The sequence below is a fragment of the Rhincodon typus genome, chromosome 10 (genome assembly GCF_021869965.1).
Source record: "Rhincodon typus isolate 14 chromosome 10, sRhiTyp1.1, whole genome shotgun sequence".
Taxonomy (NCBI): Eukaryota; Metazoa; Chordata; class Chondrichthyes; order Orectolobiformes; family Rhincodontidae; genus Rhincodon; species Rhincodon typus.
The window spans coordinates 31,540,774-31,560,346 of record NC_063341.1 but is presented as its reverse complement, the minus strand read 5'-3'; the positions used below and the strand labels follow the sequence as shown (position 1 = coordinate 31,560,346).

The 19,573-nt window shown below is 39.0% G+C and overlaps 1 protein-coding gene across 5 annotated transcripts in view; it reads right to left on the bottom strand.

Moving 5' to 3' along the window:
- Positions 1–6,438: 6,438 nt before the first annotated feature.
- Positions 6,439–19,573, bottom strand: part of pde4ba (phosphodiesterase 4B, cAMP-specific a) — a 547,072-nt gene continuing 533,937 nt past the window's right edge. For 2 of the 5 annotated variants that reach the window (XM_048601743.1, XM_048601742.1), the window contains 5 exons: positions 17,260–17,359; positions 13,449–13,603; positions 13,200–13,322; positions 11,026–11,208; positions 6,440–10,089 (listed from right to left, as the gene is read on the bottom strand). In XM_048601743.1, the coding sequence (XP_048457700.1) occupies positions 9,700–10,089; positions 11,026–11,208; positions 13,200–13,322; positions 13,449–13,603; positions 17,260–17,359 (951 nt within the window). In that variant the 3' untranslated portion in view covers positions 6,440–9,699. Of the gene's footprint in view, positions 10,090–11,025; positions 11,209–13,199; positions 13,323–13,448; positions 13,604–17,259; positions 17,360–19,573 lie in introns of all 5 variants that reach the window. The other 3 variants (XM_048601745.1, XM_048601744.1, XM_048601746.1) reach the window with 3 other exon arrangements.

Below are 19,573 nucleotides of genomic sequence, written 5' to 3'. Positions count from 1 at the left end.
AGGGCCCATGGAGTTACAGGCAAGGTGCTAACATGGATAGAAGACTGGCTGTCTGGCAGAAAGCAGAGATTAGGGATAAAGGGGTCTTCCTCAGGATGGCAGCTGGTCACAAGTGGAGTTCCGCAAGGGTCAGTGCTGGGACCACAACTTTTCACTTTGTACATTAATGATCTAGATGAAGGAACTGTGGCCATTCTGGCTAAGTTTGCAGATGATACAAAGATAGGTGGAGGGACAGGTAATATTGAGGAGGTGGGGAGGCTGCAGAAGGACTTGGACAGGTTAGGAGAGTGGGCAAAGAAGTGGCAGATGGAGTACAACGTGGGAAAGTGTGAGGTCATGCACTTTGGTAAGAAGAATAAAAGCATGGACTATTTTCTAAATGGGGAGAAAATTCAGAAGTCTGAAGTGCAGAGAAACTTGGCAGTTCTAGTCCAGGATTCTCTCAAGGTAAACTTGCATGTTGAGTCAGTAGTCAGGAAAGCAAATTAAATGCTGGCATTTATTTTGAGAGGACTTGAATATAAAAGCAGGGATGTACTACGGAGGCTTTATAAGTCTCTGGTCAGGCCACATTTGGAGTATTGTGTGCAGTTTTGGGCCCCATATCTCAGGAAGGATGTACTGGCCCTGGAGCGGGTTCAGAGGAGGTTCACGAGAATGGTCCCAAGAATGGAAAGTTTAACATATGAGGAACGTTTGAGGACTCTGGGACTATACTCATTGGAGTTTAGACGAGTGAGGGGGTATCTAATTGAAACTTACAGAATTCTGAATAGCCTGGACAAAGTGGGTGTTGGGAAGATGCTTCCATTTGTAGGACAGTCTAGGACCTGAGGGCACAGCCTTACAGTAAAGGGAAGACCTTTTAGAACAGAGATAAGGAGAAACTACTTCAGCCAGAGAATGGTGAATCTGTGGAATTCACTGCCACAGAAGGCTGTGGAGGTCAGGTCATTGAGTGCATTTAAGACTGAGATAGATAGGTTTTGATTATCAAGGGGATCAAGGGTCACGGAGAGAAAGCAGGAGAATAGGGTTGAGGAACTTATCAGCCATGATTGAATGGCAGAGCAGACTCGGTGGGCTGAATGGCCTAATTTCTGCTCCGATGTCTTATGGTCTTATTAGTACATTAGTGAGCCAGATGGAGTTTTATGACAAATGACAATGGTTACATGGTTGCCATTAGGTTAGTTTTAATTCCAGAACCATTCCCTCAGCTACCAATATCCCTACCGGTCAAACCCCAGAATTGAGCAGCCCACAATCTTGACAACACCATGGAAAGATACAAATAATCCACCGGTGTATGTACGACCTAGCCTACCCTGCTAATTATGACCCATCTCACACAGAATTTGAAAGACATTCCCAAACAACAAGGTCCAGACTGAACTTGCTTGGCTGCTACGACCAATTGTGGCCCAAATTCCAAAGTGAAACGTACTAATCCCCGAAAGCAAACTGAACCAATCACCTGATTAGAAATGGCCCTGCTCATGAATGGACCGTGGCAGTACCCTGTGACACTCTGAGACAAAAACTGTTGGCTGACCTGATTGATAAGCTGACATTTGAAATTGAAGCCAATATCTTGCTGTTATCCAGTTGAGTTCTGTGATGGTCTTAGCACATATCCTGCCTTAGTCCCATTGGACTTGACCACAGCAGTCCAAGAACTTACAGCAAAAGTGAAGATAACGAACAATGCCTCAAGCAAAACTCACTCAGACTGAAGGCAGAAGACCAAGTAAACAGGTAAAAGCTTGCTGTATGCAGTGAAATTTCTGAAGCATAGACATCCCAGTTGGGCAGAAGCTAATTGGGATGACAAACTTACTTCGGGGAGTGTTGTATAACTAATGATGTAAATAAGCTTCTTGCCACCCAGTAGTGTGTAAATCATCTTGCCATCTATAGAAGGAGAAATTAATGGCTGAAGTTTATCACAATGGCAAGAATTTGAGTTTTGAATTCTTGCCAGATGATGTCATCATGCTAATTTTCGTTTTCTGCTGAATTAATTTCAATCACTTTAGTTCAATGTTGTCTGCATGTACTGTCGGCAATTATCGATGGTGCGAGAGTAACAGCAAACTGATGTTAAAACAACACCAAATTCCAGAACACACTGCCATACTGAGTCACAAACAATCCAAAATAAACAAAAGTTCATTAGTGCATAAATCTATTCACTTGATAGCCAGGCTTCAAAAACTGCTTTTTAAAAAATTCTCCACAGTTTCTGAAGTAACTTCTGACATACAGAAAAACCCATTGGTCACAAATTCAAAAGTTAGACCCATGTTCACCTCAAATGAAGGCTCCCTATTGACCACATCACTAAACAGACTTTTCTGAAGAAGGGTCTAGACCCAAACGTCAGCCTTCCTGCTCCTCTGATGCTGCTTGGCCTGCTGTGTTCATCCAGCTCTACACCTTGTTATCTCACTAAACAGACTATTCTTTTTACCTCAATACCATCTGTGGAGCTTGCTGTGCATAAATTTGCTGCCCCATTTCTGACTTAACAACAGAGGTTACATTGTAAAATGACTGAATTGGCTGGAAGTGCTTTCGGATATTTTAAAACATTGGGCCATATTAAACCGTATTATATGGACAGAAATATGGCATTCAGGCCCTCAAATCAATTCAATGAAATTATTGCTGACCTGGGCCCAATTGCAAATAGCTACCTTTGCTCCATATTATTTAATATTTCCACATATTTAAAATCTACCAATCTGAGATTTTAAAAATTACAATTCCTCAATTACTATATGAGCAAGAGAGCTCCAAACTTCTATCATCTTTATTGACTCAGACTAGAGGGCTGAATGCAACTTATTCAATTTTGCTGATAATACAGAGTTGGGCAGGTGACTGAGCAAAAGAGGTTGCAGAGGGATATAGACATGCTGAATGAATGAGTAAGAATGTACCAGATGAAATACAAAGTGCTGAGTGTGAAATTATCTACTTTGAAAGAAGTAATAAAATATCAGAATATTTTTGTATGTTCAAAGACTGGAAATGTTAGCAGAGGGACCTCCGTGTGATTGTACATTAATCATCACAGAATTTATAGAAAAGAAAATAAGGGTGGCACAGTGGTTCAGTAGTTAGCACTGCTGCCTCATAGCACCAGGGACCTGGGTTCAATCCCACCCTCAGGCAACTGTGTGGAGTTTGCACATTCTCCCTGTGTCTGCGTGGGTTTCCTCTGGGTGCTCTGGTTTCCTCCCACAGTCCAAAGATGTGCAGGTTAGGTGGATTGGCTATGCTAAATTGCCCATTGTGTTCAGGGGTGTGTAGATTAGGGGGATGGGTCTGGGTGGGATGCTCTGAGGGTTGGTGTGGACTTGTTGGGCCAAAGGGCCTGTTTCCATACTGTAAGGATTCTATTGAAAAAAAATGCTTTGTTCAATTTATTCTCCAGGTGTGGTCTAACCCAGGGCTTTATACAGCTGAAGCATAACTCCTTGTATCATAGCCCTCTTGATAGAAATGTATATTTATAAAATGTTAACTTTTATAATCATTTTCAAATAAAATACTAATCCTAAATGATTGGCATACTAACATTAGCTCAAGATGTTCAGTAGCTTTTTCTAACTGGGGAGGCGTGCGTGTTAGGATATGACTAACACACCACCCCCAATGCTGAGATAACTTATGGGTTCTCCCACCAATTAGTTCTTTAAGAATTGACAGTCAAGTGAGTGTGAATATTTCACACTTTCACAGGTCTCAACACTCATTTAGGCTGCAGACAGCTGAAGGCATGACCAGCAATGATACAGTAATTAAAATTAGGGATGCACAAGAGGCTAGAATTAGAATGGAGATCTGGGGGTTGATATCAAGGCCTTGTGTCTCATTGAAGTTTAAAAGAATGAATGGCTGACCTTCAGAATCTGCACTGGAACTGCTAGATTGTTCAAAGTCAGAGGATAACCTGTGGCCTTTGTCAGTAAAACAGAGTTCATATCCTATTCAAATAAGTGTGCATATTATGTGGTATTTACTTTGTTTTCCAGCAAAAAGGCAAAAGTTCGGCACAACATCGTGGCCGAAGGGCCTGTACTGTACTGTTCTATGTTCTAAAATCACTCATATTTTACTCACTTCTATTTCTGACAATGCAGCTGAAATTAAGAACTGTAAATACAAACTTTACATATTACAACATTGAAAATAATACGATGCAGTTATTCAGTCATTTCTCATGGTTTCACACTCTTTTTGATGGATCTTTATCTCCTCTCTTAAATCTCTCCTGCTATCTCAGTATTCCATACACACAGTTCATTTGTGAAAATTTAGCTCCCCTAGGTTGTTTATATGTGAACCAACTGTCCAGCAAAAGCAGTTAATGCTGTGTCAATAACCTCCTTTAAAAAGGTGCTGGAAAAGTGCCTGGTTTTTAACAAAACTAAAATTTATTGGGATGAATGTAGACAAAGAGGATCAAATGCTCCATGACACACAGTGGTTTCCTGGGCTGCTGGGACTGTGGGAATGTTGTGTGGGAACCAACAGGTCAGCATTGAATAATATGCAAATGTGAGTAATGTAAAATTTAAATTCTCATTGTTAAGAATAAGTTATGTCAAATTTTTCCTGAGATTATGTTTGGTAGAGTCTACGAATTGGGCTATATCTTGATTGGCACTACAGGGGACATGACCACCTAGTGGCATTATTCCTGGACCATTAATTCAGAGACTCAAGTAATGTTCTGGGGACACTGGTTTGAATTCCAGTGCAGATGGTGGAATTTGAATTTAAAAAATCTGAAATTAAGAGTCTACTGATGACCATGAATCCATTGTTGATTGTTATAAAAATGCATCTGGTTCACTAACGCCCTTTAGGGAAGAAAACTGCCATCCTTACCTTGTTGGCCTACATGTGACTCCAGATGCACAGCAACTCTGGGCAATTCGGGACAGGGAATAAATGCTGGCTTAGCCAGCAATGCTCTCATCCTATGAATAAATAACTCTATCTTTAATGTTCACTTCTTCTCCGATTCAAAGGGGAAGCAGCATGCATATCATTTAAAATGCACACTTCAGCAACTCACCAAAGCTGCTTTGACAGCACTTTCCAAACTTGTAACCTTGACCATTTAGAAGAACGATGGTAGTAGGCATATGGGAACACTAACACCTTCAAATCCAAGCTCCAGACCATCCTGACTTGGAATTATATCACTTCACAGCAGCAGGGTCAAAATCCTGGAGTTCCTAAACAACACTGAAGCTGTTCAAGAACTAGTTCACTACCGCATTCTCAAGGGCAATTATGGAGAAATACATTCTGGGGCCTAGGCACTGAAGCCCACTTCCTGTGAAAGAATAAAGAAAGTAATGCTAAAGTAATAGGTGCAATATGGCAAGTGGCCATTTCTCATTCTGTACTTCTGTGCCTTAACATAAATCAACACTGATGTTACCCCTCATGGGAGAGTCTAGAACCAGAGGGCGTTATTTCAGAATAAAGGGACACCAATTTAAGACTGAAATGAGGAGGAATTTCTTCTCTCAAGGGGTAGAGAGTCTTTGAAACTCCTTGCCACAGAGAGTTGTAGGGACAGAGTCCTGGTGTATATTTAAAGCTGAGATAGATAGATTCTTGATCAGTAGGGGAATTAAGGGTTGTAGGGTAAGGACAGGAAAGTGACGTGAGGAATGTTGGATCAGTCATGATCCTATTGAATGGCCTAACATGTGGGCTATCCTGAGACTAAGGCATATTTTTAACAATTATTTCAATTGTTATCACCAGAAGTATGTTACTTCTCAAAGGCAAGGTTGTACTTTGCTTTATCCTGACCCATCTAGGCTTGAGAATTTTGTAATAGTGTCTCTTTGAGCCTGGCACAGCAAATCCTCACATCTCAGAATTTTGTTTGGTGTGTATGTTATGTCAGCTTCAGGAACAGGTTAACTGTAGGGAAACAAAAAAGAGGAAAGGTTTCCTCACTAGTTAAGTTGGTAAATCCATTGTATAGAACTAAGACCCTGGCAAAAACTACAAGTTTCAGCTTTTAGTCTCTGCTTGGTTAACCTGTCTTAGTACATCTTTAAGAATATTTATAAATATCATTAATAATCTTGGGCTATAGTGTGGTAAAAATTGGCCAGCTATCCTGCTCCTGATCACTTCCCAGTGACACGTGCTATAATGTGACTGTGGACATCAGGATTGGATTTAGCTGTGACACATCCATAGCCAACACTCAATGTACATTGACCACTTGTATGAGCCACTAGAGTGATGCAAATTCTCATGGAATCACAACTGTCTATACAGGTCAATATCATTACAACAGGAGAAGTTTGGAAAAAAATTAAAAGAGAGCCTTATTATTTGGAAAAATAATGAAAATACATAGCATTATACTTATGGGGTGCAAAAGCACCAATGGTGCTATTTAATAACTTTCAAAATTCAATAAAATTGAAGGAACATAAAATATATTCATGCTTTAGTTTAATCACTTCATATAAAAATCTTTTAAAAGGTTTCTGAACACAATATACAATACTATACCATACATTGTGTGAGACTGAGAAAACATTAAGGAAATTGTCACCTGAAACATTGCAATGTTTAACAGACATATAAACCCATTGCTCATGCAGACGTTCAAATCTGCTAAACCGTTTTCAACACAATTTGGACCAAAAGCTTATATGCAGTTTACAAGATACTGACATCAGACTGGAATTTTTTTTTGTTTTGCAGCTTTAAGTTCCTAACAGTTATCCCAGACATTGCTTCACAGTTGCACATTAAATAATTTTAGACTGTAATCTGTGGTGGACTAGTTCAGATAACTGAAAAAAATTGACACAAATATTTTCAATTTCTGGGTTCCATATGTCTCTTTATCACTACTGTTCAGGTTATACTATATTACACAATAATTAAAAAACAATGGCAAGATGAAGCAAACTCTCACCTTGAATTTCCTACACAGTAACACCACCACTTTACAGGCAATGTTAATGCATAAATTAATAATTTACAATAAACATTACAATATGTACATGATATAAATACATGGTTCTAAATAGAAATGGACATGCTTTAAGAATGGAATTAGCAGCGTCGTACAAAGGATGGCACACTGGTAACATAAACTGAAATTGAGCACATTTAAATAAATTAAAAAGGTAGGTGCAATCAAGTGAATAGCCTCATAGCCTTACGTGATACACTTAAATGTTCAATAGTGCCTCCCAAATAAACTCTTGTAGCCATGTTTCATGTTCTAAAACTGTAGCTGGCACCCAGACATCACTTTCTTAGACAACAGCAACACAAATAGAAACAATGGGCAGTGGTGCTAGTGGTTAGAGGGAAAAGGAACGACAGTGAAACATTGGTAAGCCAACAAATGGCGTTGAGCTATGTGAATATTCAGAGGAATAGATTCCCTTTGAAGAGGAATTTTAGAATACAGATGGTTAACATTAATGGTCACAGAAGTAAAAGGCTATGCATGCTGTGGCTCTGAATAAAACAGAAAATGTTGGAGATGCTTGGTGAGTCTGGCAGCACCTATGAAGAGGCAAACAGAGTTATCAAATCAGATTGATGACTTTTCATCAGAATTTTAGCTCTGTTTCTTTCTCTAAAGATGCTGTCAGACCTGCTGAGTACTTTCAGCAATTTCTGTTTTGTCTATCACAAATTATACAGTGTTCATTAATATCAGTCTGTTTCAGAAGTACAGTCATAAAAATGTACACAACCAAACATCTATAATCTGCTCCCATTCTGTGACTTTCATTTTGAAGAGTGGAAAGAAAATGAAAATCTCTATTTCCCCTTCCACATGATAATAATCAGCATTGAATGTGATAATTAGATCAAAATTACAAGAATAATTTGTTTCACTTTATTAATACCTACAGTTAATCAGTATTACTAATGATGAATTTTCCAGCATGCATTCATGATTTAGAAAAACAAGAAATCCTCTTCTGAAGGAATTAAGACATTTTATGTCAATCATTGAACTGGAATCCAACAGTTGAGAAGTTACACTGAAATTATAAAATTGTTTATGAACACCTTATCTTTACGCGGGGAAAGTTCCAGCTCACAATGATTTATCCATTATGCAAAGCTGGAGATTGTCATGGCAACACTTAAATGCCATTGCTCAATGTTTCCAGTAGATAATTAAGGAAGAGAGATAAAAATAATGAATGTCAATGATACAGAAGGCAGAAACAGCAATATCATCTCTACTTTCTATTTCATATTTTTGTGTTTGTCAAATAGGGATTTCAATTCACAGAGATGTAACACTACCCCATTTCAGGCAACTGGTATTTTCCCTAAATCTGGTATCAAACAGGAAAGCATCCTTAAATTTGACTCAGCAGCGAGCCTCAACCACTGCCTCAGAACTAATTTGAAAGCTAAGTATGATGAACAAGGCAGTTTTTATAATTATTCATTATGGATGACTGTTATCTCTCACCTATGTGATCTTGAAAATCTTTTCACTTCCCAAATCAGCCATTAAGGTCACCTTGCTGTGTGAACTTGCTAATTTAAACCCAAAATACTGGACATGAAGATAACTTTCAATGGCACAGTTGACATCATGCTAAATTCATATCATTTTGGAACCAGAAAAGGGGAAACTTTCAACGCATAAGTCTGAATTAGACAAACTCATATTGTAGAGGTGAGATGTCATGTTCAAACTTACTGAACCCAGCCAATTTATCACCTGTATACAACGACTGAACATGTAGTGACTTGGGACTTGGATTTACCATTTAATTACACTTCAAGGGGATAAAGTTTTCAAATTGCTTAATAATAAAAATATAATTTAACCCAATATTAACTTGTCTTTCTTCCACCAATGAGCAGGACTGTGACAGTCTGTAATAAGTAGGTACTCAAAATCTCCCAAAATACAATTTTTTTAAAAAAGCTAGGTATAAAACAAAAAATGTTTATACGACTGAAAATCTTTTTGGGATATTTTTAAAATAGGCTATGGACGGTTAGTCCATTTTTACTTTTCAAAGTAAAGATGCACCAAAGAATAAATTTTCAAAAGCATATATTGCCATACTATGAAGGGAACCGGAAGACTTAGTTTTAATTTCTCTTAATTTTCAAAAGAATTATAAATGGATTTGTTCTTGTACTGTTCTTTGTGTGTAGAAAAGTTTTGTTAGGATTTTAGTAAATTGTGTTCAAATAAATAAAACACTTTTGGAAGGACAAAAACATTTTTCAAAAGGCACACAGTCCTAAGACATAATTTACTGAACAAAGAACAGTTTCCTACGTAAAAAGCTAGTTCATATTGTTGAGACTGTCATACAGTTTCAGTGTCTTGCAGTATGAAATCTCTCAGTTTTGTGTCATCCATTTGCATGCTCATCCCAAATTAAATTTTAGACAGCTTTTGTCCACCAGCTTCAAATAAGCATGGCTTGCAGTTAAGCCAATACTTCAACACAATACTGGCAAATGTTTCATCTACCTTTGGCCCTCCAATCTTGCCGTCATAGTTAATTGATCAACTGAACCAGAATGGTAAGCTTTCATTTGCAAAACCTTGGGTTTAAAACCAACATCATAGGTTTTTCCCTAGAGATCATTTGTGCACGTGACAATAACTAAATGTTCACTTTTGTGGAATTGTTACGTATCAACAGGTGAGGTGTCTTCAGTGACAGGGTCTGCTTGTGTCTCTTCCACCTCAATCTCCTGGCTTTCTGACTCCAGTGCAACAAATATCTTTGTTTCACAACTCTGGCAACTACTGTCCTCTTCTCCCTGACTCATTTCCTCTTTTGCAGTCCCTTCTGAATCTTCATCTTCTTCCAGCGTAAGCTCAAACTGGAATTTTTCAGTGGAATACTGACCTTCTTTCTCTTGTTCATCTGGGGAAGGGGATGGGCTCTGGGGAATCATGCTCTGATACCAATTCCTGTTGTCCTCCAATGTGTCTAGTATATCCTGAGCATCAGGGTGAACAAGATCAGCCCATGTTTCCCACAAAGGGTGTGCAATGTAGTCAATGAATCCAACCTATGCAAAAAATATCAGTAGAAAAATATTTACTGGTTAATTTAACTAAACTAAAATTAATCCATATTTTCATAAGAAACAATCTATAAATATTCCAAAACACAAGAATAGAGCAAAACAACTGCATATTTTCCTTATAATGTATAACCAAAGTGCAGGAAATATTTCGATATAATTAAATGAATTACATGAAGTGTAACATAATACTGTGGAATGCAGATCCATAAGTATTGTAGGGGAAATGCTAGCTTATTGGTTCAGCAAGAATTGAATTTCAGAACATTGTCAGGCAAAAGCATCCTTCATAAGAATGAGCAAAGGATCCAGAAGTACAGTATATAATCAAATGAACTGATGATACAAAGGCAGCCACATTGTTTTATGCATCAGTAAACCTAACCCAATTCCTCACTATATTACAGAATACAGAGACGAGTGTTGAACAGTTGTTCATCAGCCTAAAGGGAAATGTGCACCAAATGGGCCAAAGGACTGCTGTTCTTCTTGGTGAATATTGATGACTAGGACATATGTACACAGGGTGTAACTTCAATCTTTCAAATGTTACAAAACTTGAAAACGTACTAATTTGTGAGCTGGATTATAGTAAACTACAGGTGGAAACCGACACATGAAATTGGCGGAAACATAAAATATGAAATGCAATGGGGAAAAATGTGAAGTGATGTATTTTGGAAAAGAGTGAACAGGAAAATTAAATGGTAGAAAAATAAAGAAAAGAAAGAATGCATTACACACAGACCTGGAGATTGATGCACACAAATCTATGAAAATGACAAGTTGATATAGCTGTTAAAATAGGATATGGAGTCCTTTGCTTTATGGAGTACAAAAGCAAAGAGGTTATGCTCATGATAAAAGTGTCCACAAAATATGTGAACGTTTTACTCGACAAATAGAGCAGTTATCATCTACCTGGGATTTTTCAACTATGGCGGTATGTTTGTCACACATTGGACTGATTTCCATGCCCCGTTCCCGTTCTTTGTCTCCCTGGTGAAAGAATTCATCCATAATTCGATCTGTCCACTGCCGATACAGCTCCAGGGATTTTGTGGGATTGCTCAAGTCTGCGCAGTGCACCATATTACGAAGAACCTGGAACCAAAATAACAGGGGGCTTATTTAGAATCTTTCAAAACAGAATATCACAGACTACCTGACGATGACACTCTCATTCTAGGCAGACTTCCCTGGGCTATTTAACTATAATGTCAACAGGAGCAGCAAACCTAAAATTTGGGTTTTGGCCCAAATCATTGGGATATTCTTTTGTGTCCTAAGGGTACTCCCAGCACAGACTGACCCCAGGCAGGAGCAGAAAAACAAAGTAATGTGCTGGCTTCTCAGGCTTCCAGTTATGACATAGGAAACTCCTGGTGCTTCAGCACATTCCAGTTTAAACCTCAACATCCTTGGTACGTGGCTAAGAGGGGAGAGATAAAGGCCTGAATCTTCTGAGGAATGGCAATCACCACACCAAACTCTACAGTTCACACATCCATTCCAAGCATATATGCAAGATAGTCAAGGGAAGTCAAACTACATCTTTTTTTAAGGCAATCCTTAAAGAGGGGTCAAATTTCCTAACAGCAAGCAAAAGAAAGCTCTTTTGCATGCTCTTTTAAAGGCCAGCTCACCAGAATGAAGCACCCCTTGCTAATATTTTTTCTCCATGAGTGAGCAATTCATGCCTTCTGATTCTCGATTGTGTACAAGAAATGTGCAATAAGGGTTGGTTAGCTCAGTTGGCTAGATGGCTGATTTGTGATGCAATGTGATGCGAACAGAGTCGCTTCAATTCCTGCACCAGTTGAGGTTGCCAGGAAGGATTCTTCTCACCTCGCCCCTCGCTTGAGGTGTCGTGACCCTTAGGTTAAACAAACACTAACTGTCTCTCTGATGAGACAGCAACCCAATGGTCCACTGGGACTATGGTGACTTGACTTTGCTCCTGCGGTGCAGTGATAATGTACTTTTGAGCTCAGAAGCCTGGGTTGAAATCCTACTTGCTTCAGATGTGTGCCATACCACATCTGGACGGGTTGGTTAAAACAAAACCTATAAGAGGCATGCAGCAAATGAAGTGTCCTGTTGGACTTTGGCGTGAGTAGCTAGCGCTTTATCCTCTTTCAGATGTGTTGATCTATGCCATGCCATGATTGGCATTGTGCAGCATAATCTAAATTGCATGGAGCATGGAAGATGACCGAGGGAAGCAGGTTAATATCCAGGAACAACAATTGCAAGGCATTTGGAATATAAAAGTAGGGATATTTTGGCAACGTCGCACAGGGGATTGGTCAGACCATTTCTACAGTACTGGTCATAGTTTTGGTTGCCGTATTTGAGAAAGGACATAGTTTAACGAAGAGCAATTGAGAGAAGGTCCACACTACTGAAGGAATTATGAGGGATAATGAAACAGGTCGGCCTGTACCCACTACAGCTCAGAAGAGTAAGCAAAATGCAAGATTCTGAGGGACTTAATACGTTAGATGCTAAAAGGATGTTTCCCCTTGTGGCAGAGACCAGAATGGGGGTCACAGATTAAAAAGGAAGTGACACCCATTTAAAATAGAGATGCGGAGAATTTTTCTTGAGAAGGTTGTGAGTCTGTGAAACTTATTTCCACAAGACTGGTGGGGGCAAGATCATTGAATATTTTTAAGGCAGAGTTTGATTCTTGATTAACAAGGTTGTCAAAGGGTATTGTCAGTAGACTGATGAGTGGAGTTGAGGTCATATTTCAGATCAGCTTAGTTCCTGTTAAATGATAGAGCAGGTTCAAAGAGCTGAATGGCTTATTTTTGCTTGTAACTTGCATGTTCACATGCATCACTTCTGAGCAGTCAAATGATGCTCCTGATTTACAGGGGATGAAAGCCTACGTATGTGTCCTTTAATCATGGTGTCAGGACTTTCAAACTCTTGCCGCAGTCCAAAGCCTATGTAATGAACTGAGACCCACATAATCACGCAAAACACCCACTCACTTCCATGCTCACTGCCAAACATCATGGAAAATTCCACCCATATATACCCTTTACAGCTTAGGTATCCTGACTGCTGTGTATCATGGTACTGACCTGTATTCTATCTGTGTAATTGTCAAGTAGTAAAACACCCGAACTCGTCACTTTTTTTGTTTCCACCATGGTCTTGAGGTCTGCTAATAAGGTCATGTGCTTTGACATGTCAGTGGCCAACACCTAGACAGGGGAGAAAAACATTGAACATTTCAACAAATCGATGCAAGTCTCAGATCTTCTCAAACAACCAAAAAGATCTTTTCATAGGTTGACTTTCTGGACCTAATCCAGGACGAGTTTACTTACCATCTCAATAACCATCTTTCTCAGCATCTGCCGCTGCTTCTTGGTGAGATTTTGAAAGATGTCACAGGAATCTTCCTGCAGAAGTTTAAAACCCACAGCCAGATGGTGATTTTCTAACACAGACTCATCGTTGTACATCAGTGCTAACTCGGAATCTAAAATAACAGGGAAAAGAAAAAATGTGCAGATAATGATAAGAAGTTGAAAAGCCCCATCTGTTGTTGATCTGGTGTGAATTAGGTAACATGTTTTATTGAAAGAATCAGTGCAGTGCACTGGCATGTAACATTATAGATGGAATGACGCAAGTACAATGCCGGCCCTCCCCCAAGTACTTTATTTAAAAGCGGCTCTGCTCAATGGGGAAAGAAGAAGAACAGAAATCAGTATCATTGTAAATGCTTCTATACTCCCAGCTGTAAAGCAACCCTACCAGAGCATCTGGGATGGTCGCTTTATTCAGCATTTCAGCTCGGGGGCACAGTTCACCATCCCAGAAATCCTCAACTGAAAGACACATTAATTTTACCAACAGCTCAGACATAACTAATATACTGCCACCTTTAGCGCTTGTGTGCTGCACTTAACTGACAAACATGTTAAGGAAAAGGTCTACTTTGACCTTCATGAGGTCTTCACTGCATCCCAAAAGATGATTTTAAAAAATCATCCTCTAAACTTTAATAGAGGATCAGCCATGACTCACATACCTGGGTCAAACTACTGGGAAAACCAAGGCAAGTAAAGCAAATGGCATTTTCCTGCTGACATATTTTAATGGTGATAAACATCCAACTAACACCAAGAAATCGCAAGACCCCAAACAGTAGAGATCATTGTCTCAGCCCAAAAGGAGCATGACAAAAGAGACAAATTCCTAGTGAAGCTCACAACAGATCTGGAAAATGTTAACACAAACTTAATTCCAAAACTGTGGAATCAAATTAAATCAGCTGTATTGGGCACTTGCACCCAGACCAGTGGGTTCAGTATCATTTTATCAAAGCAATCATTTTATCAAAGTCAATGCTGAATTACGTGACCTTGCAGATCAAAAATTAGCAGCCTTCATTGCCTGGTGTGACAACTCAAGGTTGTAAATAAAGAAGGCAGCATTTCAACAGCTCAAAGCCTGCAGCCTAAAGACAATTATGGAAGATAAAGGAGCTGTGGGAAGAAGAGAAAACCCAAGAGTTTCAACAATATGCTGGCCATCCTGACATACATAGTTTTCTTTGAAAGCATTAAGGTCCTATTTAAACCAAGTTCAAGTGGAGAAAATCACCTTCGTTCTCCCTTCTTTGTCTTCTTAAGAATAAAGTTATCATTCGGTAATGCTGGAGAGAATATTTTAAACAACAGCTCCACCATAAATTCACATGACTGCTGTTTCTCTACAGTCTATCCCCAGTACCCTGTGACAGAATCCATGGGTGGACCACCATTGATAGGGGAGCTGCAGAAAGCAATCCAAGTAATGAAAAGCAAAATTGTAGGCATTCCCCAACAGTATGCCAGTTGAGACCTTCAAAGCTGATGGTTTTTGCTCATCTGAAGACTCCAAGCACTCACTCTGAAGCTTTGGTAAGAAAAGAATCTCAACTCTTCCAGTACATGTTTTCTAACTTCAGGAATGTAAAAATTAAACTACCTCGAAGAAGGGCAATAAATCATGCTATGGAAACTACTGAGGTATTGTACTGTTATGCATGGTAAGCAAAATCATGACATGTGTTGTCCTAAATAACCTATGTCCTGTGGCTGAGGAAATACACTCAGACATCACAGTGTGGCATTAGACTTTCCATAGGCACTTCCGACATGGTCTTTCTCACGAGACAAAGCCAAAAAAAAATTGACAACAATATGATGTCGTGTAAGGTGATGCATTTTGTAGGAAGGAGATGGACGGGCAATACAAAATAAGGGGTACACTTCTAAAGGGGGTGTGGAACCTAGGTGTATATGTTCACAGATCATTGAAGGTAGCAGAACAATTGGAAAGAGCTATTAATAAAGCATACAGTATCTTGGGCTTTAGACTACAAGAGCAAGGAGCCATGAATTTGGATATTACATGAGACAGGATAAGGTATTCCAAAAACAAATAAGCTTGTTGATATCAAAATACCGTCCAGGCAGTTTAGGTTCAGAAAGATCATTAGCATCTGTATGCTGGACGTTTAATGTCAACATCATTAGGGACATGGTGGTGGTTTGGTGGGGGGTGTGAGGGTTGAAATTCCCTTGTGTTTTTGTGTAATTTACCAGGGACAAAAGAAAATGTAATTTACTAGAAATATTGCTTGAATGATTCTTGTTTAGTACTGGATTAATGCCAACAATTTAACAATAAAGATTAAACTTCACAGATTCCTTTATAAACTGAGCCCACTTAAGTCTAACTTAAGAGATTCTCATTTTGATTGCTCAGTCCACCTACACAAAATGAGTCACTGCATCCAGCAGGTGTTAAAACTGAAAAATTGGAATACAGAAACAATAATGCACAAACACAATTACTGCCAAATCCATGTAGGTATGGCACGTATATGATTCTAATTAAAGATCTTTCAGAAATCAACAATGTTCTGGAGGTTAATGAGTTTTATAGTTTTCCCAACTTCATCTTTTTCTTATAGTTTTAATCACATTAAAAAAAACATCCAATTCTACATACAGTGAGGCTCTATTTAAAAGAACATGTTGCAATGGTGACTGTGATGGAAAGATTGTGCACAGTTTGTGATACTAAAAGAACTTTGCTCATTCCATGTCTTTTACTTTTCTCATTTGTTTGAGGGCAAGTTGTTGCCTCCTGCCAAGTCCAGACTGAGGTTCCAAGATTTCCCATCTACATTGCTACAAAAATGACATATTTCAAAGATTGTTCTAATTATGATAATTATAGTGAGACCTTAAATGTCAAATATATGATAGCCATTCACACAATGTAGCAAGATAGTGATATTTAATAATTAAGATCTTTTACACAGCTGCACAAGACTAAGACCACTGTTGCTCTATGTAACTGAAAAATAGGATCTGCTTTAAAAATAAATGTATGATTTTTCAACAATAACTTGGGAATACAGACAAACTAAGCCCCATATTTATTATTTGTTCTGTGCTAAAATGGCTAATGTCAAGTGGGGCAGCAATAGTGATGCAAAAATTAGCTTCACTGCTCGAGAGTTAAGGAGAGAAGAAACAAATAGCCCTCCATTATTCAAAATGAAGGCTTGCATGTGCTTAATTTCTACTGGACAAAGTCATGGACACCAAGTCTCTACTGAAATGTAGCCCATTGAATATTTACATTTTCTGGATAAGGAAATTTAAGAAATGCCCTTCTGATCCAAAGCACTGTCCCAAATTTCTACACTGGAACAAATTACAAGTGATAGTTCTCGCTAAGAATGAATTCCATTCATTATTACACAAGCGATTTTTTTTGAACTTTCGTGACATTCACACAATTCGTGAACATACAGTACACAATAAATAGAACAAAAAATAGTTATTTTCCATGCTATAATTCACTTCTCTCCTCTGGGTGCTGATAAACATTGTATACAGGATGCACTGCTTCAGTACTGAGTCTCACTCAGCCTTGATTTTTGTGTTCAAATCCTGAAATGGGATTTGAACCTGGAAACGTGTGACTTATAGACAGGATTGCTACTATTGAATCATAGTTGAAAAAAGTTAGAAAATGCATTACAATAAAAATGAATGCAAAATAAACGATGGGACATTTGAAATTTATTTTGAAATTAGCGCACATCCATCTCATCACTTGTATACTTACTGGTGTTAATTAAAAATTGATTGGAGACACCAGGATGATCCACATCATGGATTGCAGCTGCAAAAATTGCAGCAAGAATCTCGAGGTCTGTAAACACTGCCTATAAAAGAGAAACATCAAACAAATGTGAACGTGCCCACAGACACACAAACATTCATTACAGCCAGCTTTGCATTCTCTATCATGAGAGTTCATGTGTAATGTTTGACATTTCCTTGCCTTGGATAAACAACCCTGAGCCCCTGTATGATACTGATGACTAATCTGTCTTTATTAGCCGAAGGAAAATGAATTCACTGGACTAAAGTGAATCCATCTACAAAGGAATTCGTTACCAATCAAGGTGCAGTCTCTTGTGTAAGAAACTGGATACCAGAGCCCTGGAATGTTTCAGGTTCTATCCCTGTTCTGTATTGAATTTGGTAGGTCAGTGCTGGGAGAACTACATTTTGCATGATTGGGCTGAAAAAAAAACAGCTTTGATCAGTTCTACCCCGGAATTTTCTAGTCAGGAGCCTTCTGTTAGGAAACATTGGAGACCAATCCAGGGAAGACTATAACCAGCAACGGAGATGATCAGAGTGGAAACCGCACCCCTATTTCAGCAGCAAGTGTGCCATCTTCTCAAACAGGTCTATAGCACAGAAAAGGACCCTCAGTCAATTGAATCTGCACTGGTCAAAAGCAACCACCTAACTATTCTCATCTCGTTTTCCAGCCGTTGGCCATAGACTTGTATGCCTTGGTATCAAACGTATACATCTAAATACTTCTCAAATGTTATGAAGGTTTCTGCCTTGACCACCCTTGCAGGCAGGGAGTTCCAGATTTCCACCACCCTCTGGGTGAAAGAAAATTCGTCACAACCCTTCTAACCTCCTGCCCTTATCTTAAATCTATGCCCCTGGTCACTGATCCCCTCACTAAGGGGTAAAGTTCCCTCCCTTCTACCCTGTCTGAGCCCCTCATAATTTTATACATCTAAATCTTGTCCGCCACATTCTCCTCTGATCCAAGGAAAACCACCCGAGACTCTCCAATCTCTCTAGCCCAGGAAATATCCTGGTAAATCTCCTCCGCACTCTTCTATGATGTGGATTCCAGAGCTGCACACAATACTCTAGTTGTGGCATAACCAATATTTAATGCAGTTCCAGCATCCTGCTCTCGGACTCTAAGCCTCAGCTAATAAAGGCAAGTGCCCCATATGCTTTCTTAACCACTTTGCCTACCTACACTGCTACCTTAAGGGACCAATGGGCATTTGCACCAAGGACCCACTGATCCTTGGTTCTTTCCAGGGTCCGATGACTTAGGCCTTGTTTTGCCTGCCCAAGTGCATCAAGTTCTATGGTTTGAAGGTGCAGATGTAACGGTGCTATCTACAGTGTAGATAGGATGAGTGCTGTGGAAGGGTGCTAGGTGGATGAGGGGTTAGGCGATAGGTGGATGAGGGAGTTAAGGATGCCAGGTGGTTTTGAAAGTTGGTTGGAATCTGGTGCAATGGTGGTGTCAGGATTGGAAGGGGGAATTCGGTGATGAGTTGGGAATTCAGTTTAATAGTAATCCATGAGTTAGAGCAGGTTTTTAATCTTCTAAACTTACTCTGAAATACTACTAAGCTTGACTGAATCAAGGTCCTCCAAAACATTCAACTTTAAGTAATTATTTTGGAGGATTCCAGACACAGGGAAATTACCCCTGGGAAACTTCAATTTCCTGGGCAACTTCTGTAGTGTCAGCTGTGTTGGGGTTTCTGCATGGTCCCAACATGCAGTTCCAATCTACACTGCTGCAATGACTGTCTGATCATAGGAATTTCAAGGCCAATATTCCTGAACTTTAGAAATGGGGACTGGGAGGGAGAGAAAGTAACTAAGGACTGCATTCTGATTTCTAACTAATGATCGCTAATCAATGATTCCTATTGAAAAGTTTATAAAGATTGGGAACAGTCAGGATTAGGTTTAATCGTGTTGTTGCACACAGTTGTATGGCTGGTCAACATGCACTGTCCAGGTATAAACACAAAAATTAGTCACTCGGCTGAGATACTGTCACCTTGAAATTGGATGTCGAGACTGAACCATTTAGTTACAATGGAGGGAAAAAAAATCCATGCAAAAGCAAAGTATGGTAGATGCTGTAAATCTGAATTAAAAACAGAAAATTCTGGAAATACTCAGTAAATCAGGCAATATTAATGTTAATGTTTCAAGTCAATGACTCTTCATCAGAAGATAAATCAATCACTAGATCAGGGAAATATCATTTAACAGATGTGCATGATATATATGCGACAATTACACTATTA